This window comes from Dermacentor albipictus, chromosome 2 (genome assembly GCF_038994185.2).
Source record: "Dermacentor albipictus isolate Rhodes 1998 colony chromosome 2, USDA_Dalb.pri_finalv2, whole genome shotgun sequence".
NCBI lineage: Eukaryota > Metazoa > Arthropoda > Arachnida > Ixodida > Ixodidae > Dermacentor > Dermacentor albipictus.
Window position 1 is genome coordinate 42765265 of NC_091822.1, and position 23886 is coordinate 42789150.

The 23886-nt window shown below is 45.7% G+C and overlaps 1 protein-coding gene and 1 long non-coding RNA gene across 2 annotated transcripts in view; one reads left to right on the top strand and one right to left on the bottom strand.

Annotated features, from left to right (window-relative positions):
• LOC135912786 (meso-2,3-butanediol dehydrogenase-like) overlaps window positions 1–23886 on the bottom strand; it is an 82095-nt gene that overhangs the window by 13647 nt on the left and 44562 nt on the right. The window contains exons 4-6 of the mRNA XM_065445335.2: window positions 20201–20339; window positions 12992–13032; window positions 12019–12088 (exon numbers count right to left, since the gene is read on the bottom strand). Coding sequence (XP_065301407.1) covers window positions 12019–12088; window positions 12992–13032; window positions 20201–20339 — 250 coding nt within the window. The remainder of the gene's footprint in view (window positions 1–12018; window positions 12089–12991; window positions 13033–20200; window positions 20340–23886) is intronic.
• Window positions 1032–8471, top strand: LOC135912788 (uncharacterized). Its single transcript, XR_010567773.2, has 4 exons — window positions 1032–1452; window positions 2447–2551; window positions 5434–5578; window positions 8362–8471. It is a non-coding gene; the product is annotated as an uncharacterized lncRNA (long non-coding RNA).

Genomic DNA, 23886 nt, shown 5'->3' on the forward strand with positions numbered 1-23886 from the left:
TTTTAATCAAATATATTGATCAGAAGCTACAGAATTTTCGACTACAAGACGTCACACTACAGAGAACAGAACGACAGTCACAACGTCCCAAAATACGACAGACTGAAAATTTCCTGTTGTGTTATTCAAGTGGGTGGGACGTCTATACGGCGTATACGCACATTGCTGTCCTCTCTATTGAAAGCAACGTTGCTGAAACACGTCGTACAAGACGCTGTACGACTCGCATAACATCGAAATACAACGCCGTCACCATCCATGAGATCACCGAAAGCACGGTCGCTTTCGGTGGCGGCCTACAGATGGCAGCACAGGTAGCGCCGGTAAAGTTACAGGTGATATTATTTTGCCGTCTTCAGCCTTATACCCGTGTCACACGGGCGTTTGGAGGGCCTTCCAACCGATAGTCATTTGACTCAAAGGTCAAGTTCGAGCTGCTACACGGGCCGTTTCGAAGGCTGCCGAGTCAATGGTCTATCGAGTCAACGGAGCACCTTACAACTCTATCGAAATCTCGATGGCCTTTGAGCAACGGAAGCGGAAACAGCGCGAACATGCCTTCTCGTTCACATTGTGCTCGTACTCACGGTTAGAAAGAACAAATGAAACCAAATGCTCTTGAAATACTATATATGAGTGTTATTCATTATTCAATAAACTGTTTTTGCCACTTGACATGTGCGAACACACACCAGAACGACAGCCGCATCGAGCAGCGCAAACGTTGCCGCAGTTTCGCTACTCAACAACTTAACAACTAAACATATATGTATGGCAATGAAGAGACAAACTTTTTTTTAGTGTATAAACAAATATAAAAGAAATTATAGTGCTTTTAAATGGTTTTAATGTTGTTTAACTTTTCGTGACATGAAAACGAAAATAAAGATCCGCAGCGCCACAAAATTGTGCGAGAAACGCCTGAACTACTCAACGGCCTTTCAAAAGTGCCGTGTAGCAGCGTGACAGCTCCTTTGAGTCGATAGAGTTGTGGCGTTTCAAAGGCCGTTGACTGGAAGGCCTTCCAAATGTGCCCGTGTGACACAGGTATTAGCTACATGTGAGTGCGCGCTGCATTGACGCCGTCCGATGCAGTTGTTTAATCGTGTGTACGCTGTGCCGAGAGTAATTGTGGTGCATTTTGTATTCATTGAGAATCACAAAACCCCTGGGACCGCGTAATGTAGCCCGCAGTATCCTTCGTGTGGTGCGCCGATGTCGAAGGTATGAGCCTTCGCCACTTTCTTTGTTCCGGGCTCACGAAAAGGATCTCCTCCTCTGGCACTCTCGCATCGTATCACACTGTACGGAAGAATTTGGTGAAAATTGTGCTCTTACGTCCTGTAGTTGATCCGCAATTCAACAGTGTGTGCGCCGGAAGGACCGTTGGTGCAGTCAATGCCGCGGCACCTGTGACGCTAAAAGGAGCGTTTTCCGAGTACGCCTAGAAAGGTAAGTCCGGCGCTTGCGCGCATTCTTCCTGTCTCTGGTTCGTGAAGTGTGCGTTCTTGTACGTATCGCAAGATCCGTACAACAACCGAATCCGAATGAGTAAAGCAGCAAGAATTATAAATGTGCTTTTCAAATGGTTGTTCTTCATGTCGCAGTGCACATTTAGCAAAAAGTTCCATGGAAATTGCCCTAAAACGTATTCATGTTACCAACAGCTCTATCTGTGGTTTATTTACTTTCACCTATGAAGCACGCTAGCGCGGGTGGTTCTTTTATCTAAATGGGCACAAAAATTCAAGCAAAGAAAGTTACTGTTTGTGTACATAATTTTTCATTGAGAAATGGTATAGGCATTTCCAGAAGTAGTACGTCGATGTGTCGTCTTCACAGCTAACAGCTGCGCGAGATAGCACCCGATTTCTTCATCGACGCATGGCCAGATTTTCAGCTTGTATGGAAATTCGTCTGTTTATAGAGTGTCGTCAGATGACGTGTATTAGTGTTCTGTGTGTTTTCGTGTACTTGTAAAGGGTTCCGATCTTGCAGAGAAGCCGAAATTACAAAAGCAATGTTTCTTTTTAATCGAAAAATCTTTCTCTTTTCTGTATTGTCTCTCCAGAAAAAGAGGTGGTCTGTTGAAATTTTGAGCGCATCGTCCTTTGGGAGCAGTGCTTTGTTGCGCCGCATAAACAAATTAGGTTTTGGAACGCTTTTCATGTCCTAAGGAATTTTTTGATAGTACAACTCACATTTCACGTTATACAGCTGTACGTTTGTGTGAACCTTTTCATAGTAGATTCATGTTTGCTACAGTTCGATTTACGTGTTATTTAACCGCCTGTGATGTTACGGTCAGATATTTGCACAACCAGTTGCAGCTTCATGTAACTGGTTGTATGAGACTTTTTTTCAAAATATGACGTGATCTTTTTATATCACAAGTTTGCAGTTGGTTGCAGGGATTACAATAAATTAGGCATTTATTATTGTTTAGGGATGACAAGATTTTGTGAACCAGAGGCACCTCCACATATGCACCTGCGGCACTTCTGCAGCCTCAACAGCACGGCAAAGTACCTGATGAGCATGCTGTGACAAGGTGCGTGCAAAGCAGTTGCTGCCACTTACACGAGCTGCAGATTTTGTTGGTATCATCCATGTTTGGAAACTCTCCTGAATTTTTCGTGGGTTTACAAATGTGGGCTCATTTTACAATTTTATGAATGTCACTTTAGAAAGACAATGAAGTTGTGTTGGTTAAGATGTTTTAAAGCTGTTGAGAGATTAAGGGCATGACATTGTTAAAATGCATGTAAAAAATAAATTGTAATGGTACTGGTTTATTATTAGCGATGCAATATCTGAACATCAGAGGGACACTTGCTTTAGGGAAGTTTGGTCAGATAAATTCATGGAGCAGCGTAAAGCGGCAGCAGCAAACACGCTGAAAAAGCTCTGTAATCTAAAAAAAGAAAACAAAGTTGTCAGTTACTGGTTTCAAGTTCGCTGCTGCTTTTTGTGCTGCACTACAAGTTAAATAATGGTTGATAATGTGTGTGTGACGTAATAGTTCTGCGCAAACACACGAGGTGGAGAGAAGTAATTATTGAAGGGAAAATCAGACATCCACCCGCTCATAGCATTTGCTACAAAGGAAAGCCGCACAGTTGAAGAAAAATTCGTCCTGGTCCGGGACTCGAACCCCGGACTACCACCTTTCCGATGCAGCCACTCTACCATCTGAGATAACCAGGTGGCTAGCACATGGCAGGGCGAAGTCGAATTAGTTGACAACGCGAAGCAAAGGCAAGGGTTTGACGTAATATTTTTTCCCCTTTATTAATTACCTCTCTACACCTTACGTGTTTCCGCAGAACTATTACGTCAGACTCTTGCCTTTGCTTCATGTTGTCGACAAATTCGAATTCGCCCGGCCATCTGCTAGCCGCCTGGTTATCTTAGATTGTAAAGCGGCTGTCCCGGAAAGACAGTGGTCCCGGACCTGGACGGTTTCTTTTTTTCAACTGTGAGGCTTTCCTTTCGAGGAATCCGTACGGGTTTCTTTTGTAGCAATTGCTGCGAGTGGGTGGATGTGCGATTTTCCCTTTATTAATAATGTGTGTGAGTATGCAACAATGCGGGTGCTGAGAGCAAGCTTTAAAATAATGTGTGCTATGTCCCCGACAAAGAATTTAGTGTCTGCAGCATTTTTACAAAATATTATGTTCACAGGTTGGCAGGTATGACATAATGTACAACGATAATGTACAACACTTTTGCTGTAGATGCCATATTCATAACGTCCATTTTCTGTCTACTTGAATCGTATATTTAGAATTTGGCCCACCTTCAGTTTGATCAAGTTACATAGGTAGCCCCCTCTGAGGTAAATATAATTAGGGGCTATTGTAGATAAGCATGATATACCTACTCACTGTATTGTGACATATATTTTTAGGGACTGTGTTGTGAGGCATGCATATCCTTTTACCTGTATGTCTTGCTGTAGGTTGCCCGACAGAAGCATAAATGCTCTGCCCACCTTTATTATTGTGCTTTCATGTAGAATTCTAACATCTGTGCCCACATAGACTCCATGTTCTTAATTACATTTTTCTAAGTATTCACTGTTGTGCATTCCATTATTGTGTTACATTACTGTAACAAAACACTTCAAAACACTTCAAACAAACAACTTCAAAACAAAAAGCCACGAAAGGTGGCTTAAAAGTGTATGATGCTTGGAATTCTACATTCCATCCCCTAAAGCGCTACCAGTAGTAAAATATTCCTAATTGTCTTTTTATAATAATATTTGGGGTTTTACGTGCCAAAACCACTTTCTGATTATGAGGCACGCCGTAGTGGAGGACTCCGGAAATTTTGACCACCTGGGGTTCTTTACCGTGCACCTAAATCTAAGTACACGGGTGTTTTCGCATTTCGCCCCCATCGGAATGCGGCCACCGTGGCCCGGATTCGATCCCGCGACCTCGTGCTCAGCAGCCCGACACCATAGCCACTGAGCAACCACGGGGGGTTAATTGTCTTTTTTTATAAGCTAGCTGCCAGATACATAGTCTCATTATGAGAGTACGTTATTTTTTTTTTCTTTGGTCTGACTTGTTTTGTTGAATGTTCTCCTTGTTAGTTGAGAATTTGGTTTCTTGCCACCGCATGCAATTCTCCAACTGGAGCCTATGAGCTATGTGTATAATAAATAAGTAAATTCCTAAAGCATGCAACAAACCATGCAGCATAGCATTTAAATGTTGCCAGTTTATAATGCTTCTTGAGTGCAGCACAGCATGGAGCTTGAAGCTGATCTCTTCAGATCTAAAAAAAATGCAGGTTATGAAAATGTGGTCCTACAAACTGCTGGTTACGCATGTTAGTCAGCCTGTTGCAGTGGTCACAAGTGAGAATGTAACCAAAAGCTGGGCGTGCTCGGCCATTTTGCATATGGCACAAGATAAAGCTTCACCTCTGTTATTGCTTCTCTTATAATAATGGCCTCCGAGTATACATGCCGAGTTATGCTTCTGGGGACACTTATTAGTTAACCTTATCAGGTAATACCATTAGCCTTATGGGTGCTATAATGTTGCAGTGCCTGCAGGATGGCCAGCATTACAATACACATTAAAATTATTGCACAAGTCATGCAATGGTATCGGGATTGGCCCACCAAGTGACACCCTTTAATTACACTATACCTGAGATCAGCCCAGCTCACTCAGTCAGGGAGACATCCATGCATAAGGGGAGGGGTATAGCAAATAGACGGCGTTCGATTGATCTTTCTCACATAGATAGCTCATACATATCTTTCTTAAATTGGATGCTTTGTTGCTCAAAGTGAAGTTACTTATGTGCATAATGTCAGCATTTCGATCCTATTTATGCCTAACGAAAGTTGCTTTGTTCAGCGTCACTTTTTATATTGTTTCGCTTGTGATTCTAAGCTCACTTGTTTTGTAGCTGCTATAGGTATGGCTGGACCTGGAGAAGGAGTGTAAGCAGACCATGCTATGTTGCTGATCTGCGCTGATCTCCACATCCAAGTTGGTCCCGCGACAGTTGGGCGCCATTGTGCCTTGCTTCATTGACAAGGTGATATAATATGGTGAGCTTGTACTTTAATATCGGTATTGAAAATTATGTTAAGGAAAAAAGACAAGGATTGGTCTTTATGATAGATACACTCATGTTCTTTCTTTAAGGCGTTCTTTTGACACTGTTCTGCATGGACATATTTTTAGAGAATTACAACAGTCCTTTATTGCAAAGTGCCATGGCGCTAGTTTATGCGTTAAACTAGTGCTCTTTCACTAAAAAAAGCCGTATTTAGCACGCAATTCACAAGGAAAGAAAGGAGGCAACAGGACAGAGTGCTACTAACAGTTCAGTATTATAGCTCGCACAGTAATATTGTGCAAAAGGTGAAAGGGGGGAGAATAGATCTGAATACATATTGTTTGCACAGAAACAAAAAGGACGCATCACATGGTGAGTGTGACACTTGTTTTACATTGATATGAAGCAGTCTCACTGCCTAGTAATTCTCTGCATGGGGAGCTAGTGCTAGGTTCCTCGTCATACATATAAGAAAAGCCTCAGATATCTCTCCAGCGCTTTTGTCTTTATATTTTGTCACGATCAAGCAGCTTTCAAACATAGGTGCATGTGCACCGAGAGTAGTGCACTACCACTGCTAACTGACCCACGCATCAAGTTTGCTTGGTCACGCTGCCAGTCATTTATACATTGGCCGGTTTATCCGATGCAGCCTCTACTGCACGAAATGGTATGTGATAGACACTGCACCTGTGTACTGTACGTGCTTTCTTACATGATTTTTTTTTTCAGAGATAGTGATGCAGGCTTTTTCATTATTTACATGCCTACACAACAAACCAAGCATTATCTGTGCTTATAAAGAATTGTAGGAAAATCCAGCATGAGGCAACTGTTCTCAGCACGAAACAAACTTGATTCGTTGGTTTTCGTTCATTATTGCGATCACACTAAGGCAGACAAGCTTGTAGGCTGTGCTTCTGCAATTTGTACAGCACACTGACAGCACTGGTGTGGGCCTCATCTGTGGGCTGACTGATGGCACCTTCTACGGCGCAGACCACTTGTGTTGGGCGAGGCACCAATGTTGACGTTTGTTCCCTTGTGCAAAACAGCAGTCCTAGGTTTAGAGTAGTTGTAGGAAGACAAGGTAAACATAACTTCCATGGCTTGAGTGGGCTCATTTCTCTTGGGGCATCTAGCTTTTTTTCTTGCAACTGTGCAGAGGTGCTTCCCTAGAGTCAGCATGAAAATGGCATAGAGTTGTGCATTTGGGAACTCCTGAACAATGATCTGCCATAGTTAGGGCCTTGCGAAAATGCACTGTCTACCAAGTGGTAGAAGGTGCATTATTCAGCCACTGATTTCCTGTTGGCATGATTGCACTCATGCTGTCAGTAATTTCTTGGCTTGCCGAATTATCTTGAGGCCCCACGCTGATGATGCTGCCGATTTCTTCATGTGCAGATTTTCAGGATGAGGTTTTTGCTTTGCAAACGTTGTTGAAAGGTAGGTGGTGCTTACAGGTAGCTATTCTAAATATTAGTGAAATGAATTGGCCCATCTTGCTTCGTCAAACATCGTCACGCCGACATCAGTTGCACAAACAAAAAACCTGGCCTACTTGCAGCGTCGTGCACGAAGAAACAAACAAATCAGCTGCTGGATTGTCTTGACATTGCATACTAAGCTGAGACCGGAACTGCTGTAGCTACAAACCAGGCAGAAACGATGATGATGAGCAGGGATTTGCAGTAGCGCCACTTCGTGGGGCAGCAAGGAGGCTCCGTTCAAAACAAAAATGGCGTTCAGCAAGTAGAACCATGCAACGGTCAGAGTCGGTGCATGGTGCTCTCGATCAAGTTGGCTCAAGGATTGTCCGAAAAATCAGACGAGAGGTTGCAAGGCGTCCGAATTTTTGGAAGTTGTTATACATTATGGTCCATGGGGAGAATGGCGATGCTGTGAAGCAGACCGAGTAATCATGTCCGGAAAATCAGTCGGCGACTGTACCTATACCTATGTGTCTATGTATACCTAGTTGCAACAGTGTTTGCTATGATCTATGCCAGAATTGCTGTTGCCCGTAGATGCACAACATGTCGGGTGTCAAATTGTTAAATACCTTGCAAAAGTGATCTACGCCAAAATACCGCTTCTGCTATGTTTCGCTATTGCAAGAAATTTAGCGGCTGCTGGCACCTACCTTAAAAGGCTTTATATGGTCTTCGCATGGCCAGGGCCTTCTACTTTTGTGAGTTTGCTTATCTCGAAATTTACCCCGGTTTTTATAACTTGAAGTTGGTGGGATCCCTAGTCTCCTTTAACGTGTACCCAATAGAGCTTACATAGGGGTTTTGGCATTTCCCGACCATCTAAATGCAGCCATTGTGGCCAGGATTCAATCCCATGCCCTCTGCCTGAGCAGCGCAATGTCAAAGCCAGTACACTGCGGTATTTTGCTGGCAGAAGGGTTTAGTTTCTGAATAATTTATTATCTCAACCTGTCGGTGTTGTTTTTAAAAGTATTTCATGTTTGTATTCTGTTGCTTCAATACTAGTAGTTATTGTTAATCAAACGATGTGTCCATCTTTTTCTTATAAGACTTGCTTCAATCGCCTGCTAATTATGACAGCTTATTCTCCCACAGTAATCCATGTTCCCTTGAAACATCGGCAGTGCATGAAACCACATATTTTTCAATAAGATTTATTCATTATCTTTTATGACCGGAATGCTGAACCTTTCTTATCTGTGAGAACATAGGCAAATTTGCCTATGTGCTAACCTGTTGCATGAGTCAAGATAAATTATTGGCTTTACTTTTTCAGGTGCCCTGCTCGCTCTCACCCAAGCAACCCACTCCAGCGGTCTTCTCTCGGCAGACTGGATGCATCGAAATACCATTAGAAGGTCCAATAAACAGTGCTTGGGACATTTATGACATGCTTTTATTTAAGCCGGAGGACTTCAGGCTTAATGAAAGCTCAAGTGGGTGTACAGAAATACCTACGTAAAGTATACTTGTCTTTTTCACTTACAAGTACATGCCAATACTTTGCCTGACATTTTTCACCCCAAAATTATGCTTTACTGTGGATTTGTGAACAAACCATTACAGCAAAAAGCACTGCATTAAGACGAGTACAAGTAATCGAACATATACTAAACTTGCAAGAATTACATTTGCATACTTGTAGTAAATATGAAAATGAGGTACAATCTTCTTCAGGGTGCATTTTCTTGTAGGTCATACATAGAGAACGTACTCGTGGGTCATACAAAACTTGTTCATGATGTATCACATCAGTGTTGGTAGTGCTAATCAATTTATGCCGAAAATTGTGTTCATCTTCGTATCAAGCAATGTACCAGGCAAACCTACATATGAAAGTGGCATTCTTGTTGCGAACCTAATGCAGATCTACTTCTCTTCAATGCTGATCGCAAATACACAAGTGTACAAAATAGGTGTAAAGAGTACATTATATTAAGCAACATCAATCCATTCTGAAAGGACCTGGTATGGATGTAGCAAAAAATAGGTCTGAACAGGGCCAAACAGGTCTGGGTTAGATAGGACGGGATTAAACGGGTCAGGATTAAACAGGATTCAAACGGGTCAGGATTAAACAGGATTTAAACGGGTCAGGTTTAAACAGGATTTAAACGGGTCAGGTTTAAACGGGAATAAACGGGATTTAAACAGGTCAGGACTGAACAGGATCAAACGGGGTCCCGTTCCATAACCCTATTTGATGAAACCCGTTTGAAAACAAATAGGATTTTTTAGTAGGGTCGTTACTCTACTAATGCTCCTGCAGTCTTGTATAATACTATGTGAACGAATTTACATCTTTAACGGTCATAAACTCTATAAATACATCTTTTTTGGTTCATAAATCTCACCATTACGGATACAAGGGTGTGAATTCGAGACAAAAAACACTGTTAGAGTGCAGATGGGTTTACAGTGTACACTGCAGGTTGACAACATCTTTATTGTTCTTCACAAAAGCTAAACCCGCAGGCACAAAACCTATGTCCTCGTATACCTATGCATGCGACAAGCTAAATAAATATGCCGGAATGATTTTTTTTCCTTATTCACTCAGGTTCCGCAATTAGAGTTCTCTAGCTGAGCTGAGTTCTATATATATATATATATATATATATATATATATATATATATATATATATATATATATATATATATATATATATAGCATTTTCTGCGCAATGTTTCTCAGCGACGCTGCATATTGCTAGGGCATTGCCCCCATCCGTCATCTACGAGCGACCCGTGAACTAGCTCGTTGGCGCCCCTCTCCACAACCGCGGGAACTTGCTCGTCCCACTGCTCACGGGTTTGTCGTCTCCTTCCACAGGTGGCTCCGTTGCCGCTCATTGCTTAAGACGGTATGAGCCATTGGTCAATTATTGACAAGCGGAAACTATCATCCTCCTCACCACCACCACAATAATCATCAATAATCATCCTTAGCAAATGGTTCGAGCATCGTAGTCTTCCACAGCTGACCCGTTTTGACGCGTGCCGAGGTGGCACGCATGACGCACAGAGTAATGGGCAATCTTCGACACGCGATCGTGCTCACCCGCGGCAAGCCCTACATGCTCACATTGAACATCGACGCCACAGGCGGACTCGTCAACGGCTCAGTCGGCGCGTTGCAGGACATCCAATACCGGGAGGGAAACGCGTGCGATGCTGCCCGCCTTTGGATTCAATTTACGTCCCTCAAAGCTGGTCTACGCCGCCCTCACGAAGCGCACGGACGTCAAACGGCTACACCTGACCAAAGCCAAAGGATGTCACACCATCTGCCACATACGAGAGAACGTGGACCGCGACGTGCTGGGCGAGTTTCGGCGTCTAGATAACCACCACCTTCCCACCGTCACCAAAGCGCGTGCGCCTGGACTCGCCGGCTCGCAATATATCTTCTCGCTGGCGACTCTCAACGTCAGGTCGCTGCGCATGCACACTAAGGACGTGGTCCACTGCGCCCTACTCCGTCGGATTTCCCTCCTGTTTCTCTCCGAGACGTGGTCGGATTTCTTCGTTGAAGAGAAAACACCGGCGTGGCGTGCGCCTGTCGAGTCGACTCGCTAGATGGCGGAATTGCAATATACGTGAGGAATGACGTAGCCGCCACGATCGGCCGGTACGACGTTTCGCTCACTACACAAGAACTGGAAAACGCGATGTGTTGTGCCGACATGCATGCCGTGAAGACCGCCGACGGGGTGGTCATTGCCGCCGTGTACGTTCGCCCTGCCTCTTCCAAGCGCGACATCGAGGGCTTTATGAACGGCCACTTCGGATCGCTGCTCGACCCGCCCAATGACGTTTAAACACCAGTCCTCGTCGTTGGCGACTTCAACGTGGCCAGAAGGCAATTGGCTGCCCTCGTTTATGCTCGAACGCTTCGGGCAACAGCGCTACACCGGTCCCGTGGTGCCAACGCCCACGCGGCGCTCGTGTTTGAAAGTAACTTTCGCCAAGAATCTGCCCATCGCCGTCGCCGAACCCTTGGACGTCTACCATAGTGACTTCAAAGCTATAGTAAATTGCGTAAAATAATAAACAACAGCAATACATTTATGTATCTGTTTTTTCATTATGTCATCCATAAAACTTCTTTGGTCATCCACCTTCAGAGTAGTATGGCTCTCGAATTTTTTTAATTTTAACGACGTGACTTCGTTTAGTTTACTGCAATCAAAGCGTTTTGTCAAAGCTAGCGTAGTACTACGTAAAAAAAGCGCCGTTGTAGAATTCCTAACAGTCTTCCAGACAATCTGTTTCACGCGCCACTGATAGATACCTTGTCGATACTGAAAGCTCCTTTTCTCTGTGATTCTAGATATATGAAAGTGCGATAGTCGCGAAATTTCAGTTTTCCCAAGGCATTACGCCATTTCCTCGAATTAACGTTACAGTAGTGATGAGAGGAAGCAACGCAAATGAAGGGGCTTTGTATAATAAAATGGCCTTCTTGCTTTGGCGAATGGAAGCAAGGCTAATGTTCTGAAAAGTACGGGTATATAGGGCCAGGGACGTTTTCCTGTAATCGGACAACCATAAAAAATAAAGCATTAGCCGGGCTTTTGTGAACGCGAAAGCTTTGAGATCAAGGCAGAAAGCTGGGCTAGTTGGTGTGTCATGAATAATCAAAAGACTAGCGCAAATAACAGGGACACAGACAGAGAAGACTCTGTCTTCTCTCTCTGTGTCCATGTTGTTTGCGCAGGTCTTTTGAATAATGACACCTTTGAGAAACGCGCTCTACAACGCGATACTGCACGAGCGCATTTCTCTTCGTGAGAATTACTGAAGTTCACGGGAAAGCTGATTGTTCTCTTGGTTTTCTACAAAAGGTGTGGTTGTCTGCGCCACTGCAATAAAATGTGCCGCCAAACTTCTGCTCAATTTGCACAATTCGCTGAAGAACCACGCCACTCACCTAAAGCAGCGCATCGTGACAGGTGATCCAGTGCTACTTTGGTCAAACAGTAAGGGGTGAAACCTTTGACCTGTCCAGAAAGCGATAGAAAAATAGATACATTGCAGTAAGGTGGACGTTCTGGGCCGTGGGGTCTTTTGCTGTGTACGTCATCTTTTCAACTGCACAGAGGACATTGAGTAGACGAAACACGAACGCAGCGCGACGCAAACGACCCGCAATTTGTCCACGTTGCTTCGTGCTTCGTCGTCGCAACCGATCTGTGCCCCATTACCAAAAACGAGCCTTATGAATGCTAACAATGCTTTTGCAGATAACTATGAAAGAGCAATGTACTGAAGTATTATTCGCGATGCTGGGGCGAAACGCGGCAGTTCACCGTCTAGCGCCACCTGACGACGCGAAGATTAAAACGAGCAATTACATACTTAGTAAACAGCCTTCATAGTTTTTCTGCTGGTTATGAGTTCAAGGTCACTGTTTGCGGATCCATTAAAAAAATATGTACCGTGTTTGTAAAGCAGAACACGACAATGAAGGTAATCTCCGGGCGATATGTTTCGAACGTTGCTCTAATGGGATTTCAAAGACTCCGACTAGAGAATCGAAATATACATACTTAACCTTATGCTTCACCGATTTAAGTCCTCAGTCCATTCTACTATACTTTATCTAGCGTAGCCGAACACTGCTCCCACGAGTTGCATCATCCATCTTTGCTACTGAGCCGGCATTTTTTTGGATCGTAGTGTGCGAAGTAGTGAATCGTTGTCATTGACGGAGACATTTCGGCATTCAAGATTGCGTCGCAGAAATGTACGCCAGCTTTCGTTTTACAATATTATTTTCTCCGTAAACTGCTGCTGGTGCATATAACCGGTGTGAGACTTTCAGGTAGAAGACAGCGTACGAGGCCCAGGAGAGCCAATCTATTCTTCAAGTAAATACTGATATTTCCATAAGGATCACTCACCACAATCGTCGACGCAACACTTGAAATATTCACGATGCTACCTGCAAGAGATTTAGCGCATCAGTGATCATCGCAGCCGGCGCGGGCCATCGGCACGACATCGTATGAGGTGTTCTTTATGAACGTACGTATACAGTATAAGCGATCGACAAGAAATAACTAACATCAAGCAAGAATGGTCATCGAAACTTGTCAACGGCCACAGCCCTCAATGAAAGAGCATAGCGCTTTCACCGATGTCTTATAGGAAGCAGTTATCTTTACAGTCTTCAGCGACCATCGTATCCGCTGGGGTTTCGTGCGTCCAAACCTTTCACCTACTTGACCTCCCGCATTACTACATAAACTGAATCGAATGACGAGCACCTCATTGATAAACATTTCCTATTTAATCATAAAATTTGTCACAAGGAGTTAAAAGTTCAGCAGGCACGCCTTAAACGAGAAATGAGCCATGGGTAATTGGTTAGGTGATACCTGCAGCCCTTTGCTCTTTATTGCAGAAAGATATCAAAAAGATAAAAACATGGGCAAGGTAATCCATGTGATTTATGTTAGCGAAAACCACATGCCGGTGAAATAGTCATACCAGTATAACGTGCATTGAGTGTTGGCTTGTATAAAGTGGACCACAACCATCACAGGAAGCTTTAGCTCAGGAGCTCCTATCTAAATACCTTTTAAAGCTGAACTCGCTTTTCTCCACAACAACTGCACCAAATATGACGACTTTGTTGCCGCGAATATAGGAATTTTAAATCTGGTGACGGTTTATTTCAAATTTCTCATTTAGGTCGTCAATTTTTTATTGAAGATTTGCAAACATTGCAACTTCTCAGAAAACGAAACAATCAAGTTTACAACTCTGAAACTCAGCATTGAAAAACGATATCGCAATTCTGTCAATTGCAACTAAGAATACATCTAAAGCGGCCGAAATCCAGCCGTTTTTCCTGAATTAGAAAACAAACATCAGTATTACGGAAGTGCAGCTTTTGCAGAACTCTTGTACACCACGTAGCAAGCCCACGTAAGCTATAAATTGGCATATCATATTTGTCCGCTTTAATGGTCTAATGGATGCCGCTGAGAAAGAGCCGCGACTTTTGTTCTTGATGGAGAACAATTATTTTTGTAAACTTCATGCTATTTTCTCGAACTTTCAAGATTTCAAAAGATGTTCACAATATTCAGCCATTATACGGAAATTATGCTTGCTACAGTAACTAGAATTTTGCTTTCTCTCTGAAATGCAACAACGTTCATTAAGATCGGTCCAGTGGTTATCTTAGAAACGTGTTTCTGGGTTTTATATAACTATAATAAAAAGGCCTAACTGCCCAACACGAGAGATTGTTGGGAAGTGCACTGCATTAGGCCGTGTGAGTGGTCTACGTCATTCCACTTTCGTGCAGCAAAACGTACTTTGGGCAGACGGAACGCTGCCTTAACATTCGCCTTAAGGAGTACCAAGTTGCGATCAGGAATGAAAAAATGTTCTAATCTGGCCGCGCATTGTGGAGTTTGCTTATGCGAAACCATGTTTCAACAACTGGAAATACTGTATAAAAACAGGAATAACATCAACCGCAAGATCGTAGAGGCCTACTTCCTGCATGTGAACTAGCCGCATGCGTCAGCCAGACCTCTATCACTCTGGAGGATAAAGAAACTGATTTTTTGAATGGCAAGATAGGCTAACACCCTTGTAAACGTCGCTTTGCACGTGTTTTCATTTTCTGTACATTATAGTGCGTTGCTTGAAAAAATAACCCAGTTGTCAGTCTGCGCTCGTATTGTGTACTTCCCCTCGTCCTTCGTCCGGGTTGCGCTGCCCACCCATAGGAACATGTTCAATCACCCAACTCGCCCAGCTTGCCGGTTTATTCGATGCAGAAGATGACACTACACTCTTCTACTTCCTGAACACTTACCACAGTGTGTCACATTTCCTCTCGGACTGAGTTCGTTTGGCCATTAAATATTGTTGCGGGAGGAAAGCAGGCCCACGAGTGTAAAATAACTTATATTTACAAATGATGGATATGGCGTTCAGGCAACCGCCAGACTTCGTCTTTCTCCCTAGTCCAATTCAACGTCTTCCTTCACTTCACCGTAACATCACCCTCCCGGTGGGGGAGCTCCGTCCCGGTGCAAGTTAAACAGCCTCACTTATTGGGGGGACATAGGGCTTGAGCCTGGTGACGTGAACAACATCACTGGTTAAGTTGGGAGGCACGGAAGGCTGACCGAGTGGGGCGATCTCGTAGGTCACGTCGGACAGTTGGCGTAAGATCTGGTACGGACCAGAAAAACGGGACAGTAATTTTTCCGACAAGCCGACACGACGTGAAGGCGTCCAGAGAAGGACAAGGGAACCAGGTGAAAAATGGTGGTCTCGGTGCCGAAGGTCGTAGCGTCGCTTTTGAGAAGCTTGCGAGACTGTGAGGCGATGACGGGCGACATCTCGGGCCTGGGCGGCTAAGTCAATAGCATCGCGAGCGTAAGCAGTGCTGGGTGACTGTACTGCGGAAGGTAGCAACGTGTCAAAAGGCAAGGTGGGGTCGCGGCCGTACAAAAGGAAAAATGGTGAAAATCCGGCAGTGTCGTGACGGGACGAGTTGTATGCGAAAGTGACGTATGGTAAAGCGACGTCCCAGTCGCGGTGATCGTTGGAAACGTACATGGCGAGCATTTCAGTGAGTGTGCGGTTGAGTCGCTCGGTGAGGCCGTTCGTTTGAGGGTGGTACGCGGTAGCAATCCGATGTTCTGTAGAACAGGAGCGGAGCAGATCATCAATGACCTTCGATAGAAAGTAGCGGCCGCGATCCGTCAGCAACTGGCGAGGGGCGCCGTGGTGCAGGATGACGTCTTTTAGTAAGAAGTCGGCGACATCTGTAGCGCAGCTGGTTGGCAGGGCTCGTGCGATGGCATATCTAGTGGCATAATCGGTTGCTACAGCAATCCATTTGTTTCCTTTGATGGAAATTGGAAACGGACCAAGGAGGTCGAGGCCCACACGGAAGAAGGGCTCTGTAGGTATATCAATGGGTTGAAGCAAACCAGCGGGAGGCATAGCAGGCGTCTTCCGGCGCTGACACAGGTCGCAAGAAGCGACATAACGGCGCACAGAGCGATAAATGCCAGGCCAGAAGAAGCGGCGCCGCAGGTGGTCGTAAGTACGAGTGACGCCCAGATGTCCAGCAGTAGGAGCGTCATGAAGTTGCTGGAGCACGGTGAGTCGAAGGTGCTTGGGGACGACTAGGAGGAGCTCCGGGCCGTCAGGACGAACGCTACGACGGTATAAAGTTCCATCGCGCAAAGTGAACATCCGAAGGGACGGGTCATTGGGCGAGGAGCTTAGGCGTTCCATAAGTGTTCGAAGAACAGGATCCTTGCGCTGCTCGTCGCCAATGTGGAGGAAGCCGGAGAGGGACAGAATACTGATGTCCGAGTCTGCATCGGTATCGTCCGGTTGATCCACGGGATTGCGGGACAGGCAGTCAGCGTCTTTATGCAGGCGTCCTGACTTATATATAATAGAAAATGTATATTCTTGTAGGCGCAATGCCCAACGTGCAAGTCGTCCAGTTGGGTCCTTCAAAGAGGAGAGCCAGCAGAGGGCGTGATGGTCGGTGACAACGCAGAAGCTCCGACCGAAAAGGTACGGGCGAAATTTCGTGACCGCCCATACGAGCGCGAGACATTCTCTCTCAGTAATGGAGTAATTTCGCTCGGGCGTGGAAAGGCGGCGGCTAGCGTAAGCGATGACACGGTCTTGGCCCTGTTGACGCTGAGCGAGGACAGCGCCGATGCCATGACCACTCGCGTCAGTTCGTACTTCAGTGGGCGCAGAAGGGTGAAAGTGGGAGAGAATCGGGGAAGTGGTAAGCCGCTCAATCAGGGTAGAGAAGGCTTTCTGCTGTAGCGGTCCCCAAGAGAAAGAGGCGTCTTTCTTAAGAAGGTCAGTGAGAGGGTGAGCGATGTCCGCAAAATTTTTCACAAATCGCCGAAAATAAGAGCATAAGCCCAGAAAACTACGGACATCGTTCGTTGAACAAGGTACAGGAAAATTTCGCACGGCGTGAACTTTCTGTGGATCAGGTTGGATTCCGGCGGCGTTGACGAGATGACCAAGCATGTTAATTTCACGGCGACCGAAATGGCACTTGGAGGAGTTTAGCTGAAGGCCAGCCCTGCGAAACACGGAGAGTATGGTTGTGAGGCGCCGCAGGTGGCTCTCAAAGTTCGGCGAAAACACAATCACATCGTCGAGGTAACACAGGCATGTAGACCACTTCAAGCCGCGCAAGAGAGAGTCCATCATGCGCTCGAATGTAGCTGGCGCATTGCATAATCCAAAGGGCATGACTTTAAATTGGTACAGACCGTCCGGTGTGACAAAGGCGGTTTTCTCGCGGTCCATCTCATCGACGCTAATCTGCCAATAGCCGGAGCGGAGGTCAATTGATGAAAAGTATTGGGATCCGTGAAGGCAGTCAAGAGCGTCATCAATGCGAGGCAAGGGATAAACATCCTTCTTTGTTATCCGGTTGAGGTGACGGTAGTCAACGCAGAAGCGCCACGAGTTATCTTTTTTCTTTACTAAGACAACCGGTGATGCCCACGGGCTACTGGAGGGTTCAATGATGTCCTTGTCCATCATCCTGTCTACTTCTTTCTGTATGATGGCCCTTTCTGTTGCCGAGACACGATATGGCCGCCTATGAATGGGGCTGGCGTCACCGGTGTTGATGCGATGCGTGACAACAGATGTCTGGCCAAGTGGACGGTCGTCCAAATCAAAGATGTCCCGATAAGATGACAGGAGATGACGAAGAGCTGTTGTTTGCTCGGAAGGAAGGTCGGGGGAGATCATCTTAGAAACATCGTCCGCAGGCGTCGAGTACGAAGGAGTGGATGACAAAGGTGCGTTCGTACTGAGGAAGGATTCAGAGGTCAAAAAAGAAATCTGAAATTCTTCCAAAGGAGTGATATGCGCTATGGCGATACCGTGTGGCAAAACATGTGACGAGAACCCAAAATTGAGGATGGGCACGCGAGCGCAGTTTTCGCGGATCCGAATTAAGGTGCTCGGTAGGGCAATATTACGCGACAAAACCACGTCAGTAAGCGGCGACAGGACGTACTCGCCATCAGGTACGGGAGGACAGGGCGTCAGCAGGACATTTGTAGCAGCCTGTGGAGACAGCCTTGCAAATTCAGCAGCACATAAGCGGTGTGGAGCACAAGTGGTTGCGTCGGCAGGAAGCGGCAGGTCCAACTGTACAACACCTGCGGAGCAGTCAATTTGGGCAGAGTGTTTCGAAAGGAAGTCGAGGCCGAGAATTAGGTCGTGTGGGCAGTGTTCAAGGACGATAAATAGAACAACGGTATAATGGCCCCCAATGGTCACACGTGCTGTGCACATTCCAAGGACAGGTGACGTACTCCCATCGGCGACTCGCACGGTGCACGGTACGGCGGGGGTCAGAACCTTTTTGAGCCGGCGGCGGAGAGCAGCGCTCATAACTGAAAGCTGCGCTCCTGTATCAACGAGAGATCTAACAGGAACGCCATCGACTTCAATGTCCAGCAGGTTTCCACATGTAGGCAGGGTCAATAGAGGATTTGTGGGCCGGGTCGGAGTTGCAGCTTCACCTCCGGGAGCTGCACCGCCTAGTTTCCCGAAGCGAAGCGACCGGTTGCAGAAGGGGACGAAGAGCGGTGAACGAGAGGCGAACGGGACCTACGACCTTGCGGAGACGGGGATCGGCTGGATCTTGGTGGAGCACTGTCGGCGTTGATGTTCCTAGTCGGCGTATAGGGCGAGAAAGTGCGATTGTCGGGTACTTGGCTGTAGTGACTCGGAGACGACCACCGAGGAGGCGACGACCAGTGGTTGCGGCAATGACGGGCGATGTGTCCAATACCGGAACAATTAAAACAGATGGGTTTATCATCCGCTGTGCGCCATTCAGCTGGGTTGCGACGGAGTGGTGGAAAGCTTTGCGTCCGGGAGCGAGCGGTCGGAGAAATTTGGTAGGTGTTGGTATGGCAGACTGAGCAGAGAGATGGAATGCCCAAACTTGCTATTTCCTCCCGAACGACTGCTTGTATAAGGGAGATAGCGGGTACGCTTTCCCGACAGTCTGAACGAACGGGAGCCGGGGCCATGGCCTCAAGCTCACGGCGAACGATGCGCGTTATTTCTTCCGGTCCTGCGGGCTGAACGAACCGCGGCGGGTCTTCGCAAGAAGATGTCGCGGCGGTATTGGGCAACCGGTCGAAAGTTTGAGTGACGCGGCGGCCCTTCGCTTGTTCGAAGCGCCGGCACTCCTTAATAATTGCATCCACAGTGGCACAATCCTTACACATCAAGAGATTGAAGGCATCGTCTGCAATACCTTTCAATATATGGCCAATCTTGTCTTCCTCGGTCATGTTGTCATCAGCCTTGCAACAGAGGGCCAGCACATCCTGTATGTACACGACATAGGATTCTGTGGACGTCTGAGCGCGGCACGCAAGTTCTTTTTTAGCTGCCAGCTGACGACCGACAGGTCTGCCGAACAGGTCTCGCATTTTTTCTTTGCAAACATCCCAGCTCGTTAGGTCAGCTTCATGTGTGTCATACCATTGCTTCGCAGTTCCCTTCAGATAAAATATTACGTTTGCAAGCATCATTGTAGGATCCCACCTGTTGTTGTCGCACACTCGCTCGTACATCGTAAGCCAGTCCTCGACGTCGACGTTGTCCGTGCCACAAAATGTTCCCGGGTCCCGTGGGTGAGTGAGGATGACCGTGGGCACGGGCTGCCGAGGCGTTGTCGCTTGTGTCGGTTGATTTGCCATTGTGGCAGCAGGTAGATGACGTCCGCTGCGAAGTTCCGTGGTGGTACCCCGCACCTTCCACCAAAATGTTGCGGGAGGAAAGCAGGCCCACGAGTGTAAAATAACTTATATTTACAAATGATGGATATGGCGTTCAGGCAACCGCCAGACTTCGTCTTTCTCCCTAGTCCAATTCAACGTCTTCCTTCACTTCACCGTAACAATATTTATTGCATATAATAATACCTTCGTGGTGCATGAGATTGCCTTAAGCAGACAAGGCTAACTGAAGTCATTAACATCAACAGATTTTAATACAAAGGAGTAAATGTCCTCGCCTCGCCCCTACCCCGCCGGGAACAATCTAATCCATACCTTTGGTTTTACGCAAGTATGGAAGAGCGTTCTTCATCATGCAAAGCGGGCCCTGAAAGTTTGTGCCCCAGATGCGGTTGTAGTCTTGCGTCGTAGTGCTATCAATTGTACCTTGCATGGTCATACCAGCATTGTTCACCTGCAATAAATAAAAATATACAACAGTAGACATGTCGCCAACCCACAATTGGTTTCACCCGTTCATTTTTGGTGAACGATTTTCTCAGTTCGTTCTGGCCTCTGTTTTGTTTTTGTTTTATGTAGGCGTATCCAGCTTGTTATTAACATTCTTATTACAACAGGAGCATAACCACTTTTCAGGTATCTGAGCAAAGATTTACCAACATAAGCCATGTTCAGGGATGTAAGGAGCCGTCATAAATTCTAGAAACCTATTTGGGGTTCCGCAATATATAGGTTGCAAGACATTTAATACATATAATATATTTACAAAGCCGGCTTATCGAGTGCTCCTTGTAATGTTGTCTACATAGAAAAAATTGTAGTGAAAATATTTTCAAAAAATACGTTTCCCACAAGCACGTTGCCCATACCATGCTGAGAGGCAGTTCTTAAACGCTGTGTGGAAAACGTAGGCTGTGAATTATTGGCCTGCGAATGGTTGGTTTTAGAACAAATACAGAGCGACAAACCCAAGAGAAAGAAACATACACATTGCTTTAGCATCGTAAGTACCAGGTACGAGCTAGCCCTAGAGGAAACTCTGTAGAAGCTGCTTTTTGTTTAACTTCGCGCTCCAGATAGCACTGCTCACAGATCAGCGTCTTGGCCATATTCCTAGATATATTTTGAAGGTTCGGCACTACTTTTCAAGTAGGAAATCCTTTGCGATCTTTACTGCGAACCCCCCGATATTCTGAAGGGGCTCAATTTTGAACAAGTGTACTAAATACCGTGAGAATGCTCAGTTGTGCATGTTGGACTTGTGGTAGGACTTTCGAAGTGCACTGGTGAGTAATAAAATCGCACCAAGTCGAAACCTAAAATTATGCGCGAACAACTGCCGACTGTTTCTTGCAGTTATCACCCTTCTGTGCATGAGATCGTAAATGCGATGATTGAAGGCCATCCCCTGACATACGGCTGCTACTGTTACCACACGATTGCGATGTTAATGAGCCGTAATCACGAGACACAAATTATCTGCCTCTATTGTTTTTTTGTAGCTGTTTAAGTAGCTGCCAAGGGCAAAGGCCATGCAAATAATAGCCACAACGCTCACGCCTCAGTTTTTTCAATAATTCTTTTTATTATTACATAAAGGTACTGTAAAGCTAGGTAGAGGTATACAGAAGGAGGTCACACTGTAAAAGTAAGTTTAGTGAAAGTGGCACCAGAAATCAGACATTTAAAAAAAAGACATATTGAAAACTGATTCTGAAAGCTCTGTATTTTCTTGTGCCTCTTACTGGAGAGTGTTATACATTCTATACATGATTCAAACTTGCTCACCGAGAGATTGAAATCATCATCACTAGTTAAGTATATTTTTAGAAGCTTGCTAATGAAGAGGTCAAAAATATTATCAGTGTGAGTTTCCATTTATTAGGAAATTAGAGAAACACACACATTTAAAAAGATTTAAAATAATGCTACGTAACAGCCTAGTCACTCGGTGCTATTGCCCAGAACTGGGGGTGCATTCTGCGATGACTACTTTCAGCATGCCTCGCTGATAGGCACGTTGAATAATGCAAGCTACTGCTGAGCCGTGACGTCATCATGCGCTGTCAACACGCGTTTTCGAACGCTTCGCAACACCAGCGCGAGCGCACGCTGCGAGTGCAGAGCGGCTCGAGTGTGTTGTTTTCGAGTGAATTGGCCGCAGTACGGCTTCTGCGCACTGACTAGGGTAGACTACGACCGCGTTAGGTAAGATAAACTGAAAAGAAAGTGTGGCATGTTTTATTTCATTTTTAAATTGTGCTGCAACTCACGTCGTTGGGAAATACATTTTCGATCATATTATAAAGCAGAAGTGCTGCCGAAAAGCTTCTGCCGTCATTGATAAAGGGTCACAGCTCCGCGACGGGCGTCTCGTACCTGCCGGCGTGCGAGAAACCGCAAGGGCAACACGTTGTTCATTGTGTCGATATCACCTGCGCCAAGACACTGTCACTGAAACATATACAACAGGCAAAACGCAGGCATACAAGATGAAGTTCGTGCGCGCGAATATCCGTGATCGTCGTCTTCGTCATTCCCCTCATCATCGTTCGCTGCAACGCTTCGTAGCATGACCCCCAGAGGCGAAGGTGCTGTCCCGCCGCTTGGTAGCTTCGAGTGATATTACTTCAGTCAAGCGACGTGAACGATATCAGAGGAAGATCGCGAGTGCAGGTATCAACAGTTGCGACCCGTAAGCCACGTCGTCACTTGAGGCAAGACACGGTATGGGCCTCAGTAGGGCGAAATCAGCTGCTCAAAAAAGCCAACTCGCCGTGCTGGTTTCCAAAGAAGCGCAATATCACCAGGGTTAAAGTGGGCATCGGGGTGACGAGCGTCATATATGCGTCGTTGCTTTTCCTGCCAAGTGGTCTCGCGCAGGCGTTGAATCTCACGTCCCTCACTAGCTCTGAGTGAATGTTTGGTGTTTAATGGCGCAAGGACCATGTATGGCCAAAGAGCGCCATACTGTTGGTAATGAGTTCGCACTGTAGCTATGAGTTCTATGAAGTTGGTGTGGCGTGGCTGTAAAGGGGCCTTAAATATAGTCGCTCTAAATTGCGTAAAACGTGTATAATAAGGTTATGGCCGTGACATGTGACCTGTACTATGAACGTTAGGATGCATTTGAAAAGAATGATACGATGTATAAAATATATCTGATCCTAAAATTTGCTAGAGCACTACTGCCTCCTTAGAGCCCTTGAAACACAAGGGTCGGGAGGCATGTGCTATGCAAAACAGTTATCGCAGCGGCATCCTCTGGAACAAGGATGCTCAACGAATTTAGTGGACTTGTAACATGTAAGATAACATCCTTTAAGAAACCGAGGACTGCTTTGGTGTTAAATAGCGGTTCGCGGATAAAAAACTTTGCCGGGTGAAGAGGGATGTATTAATGGTATACCAGAGGAAAATATTTCTTTCTCTCAGCTTCGGCCTCCCGACACTCCATGAGAACATGAAGCACGGTCAGCCTCTCACCGCATCTACCACAGGTTGGAGGTTCATTTCCAGTACGTAGAAAATTTTGGGTGCCAAATGTGTGTCCTGCTCCGAGGCGACAGAATAGGACATCTCTTCTCCGTGATTTTGTTGCGAACGGCCGAAAACCTAACTGCGGCTTTATACAGTGCAGTTTATTATTTATTTCTGCGTCCCACATGCGCTGCCAGTAGTTTCACAGTTTCTTACGTAAGAAAGGCTTCGGACCTGTGACAGGGACAGTAGACGTAGGAGTAATAGCTAGTGATGTGAGTGAGGTGGCCATTTTGTCAGCTAGTACATTAACATCGATGCCTCTATGGCCAGGTACGCAGCATCTTACTTGTCTATATGATAAATAAATGCTGCATAAGAGTGAGTAAAGTTCAATTAAAACAGGATTTGTAAACTTTTGTAAATAAATCAGCGCTTTCACAAGACCTAACGAGTTTGTAAACATTATTGCTTTGTCGAGTTTTAATTTCTTTATGTGTTTTACAGCAGACAATACAACA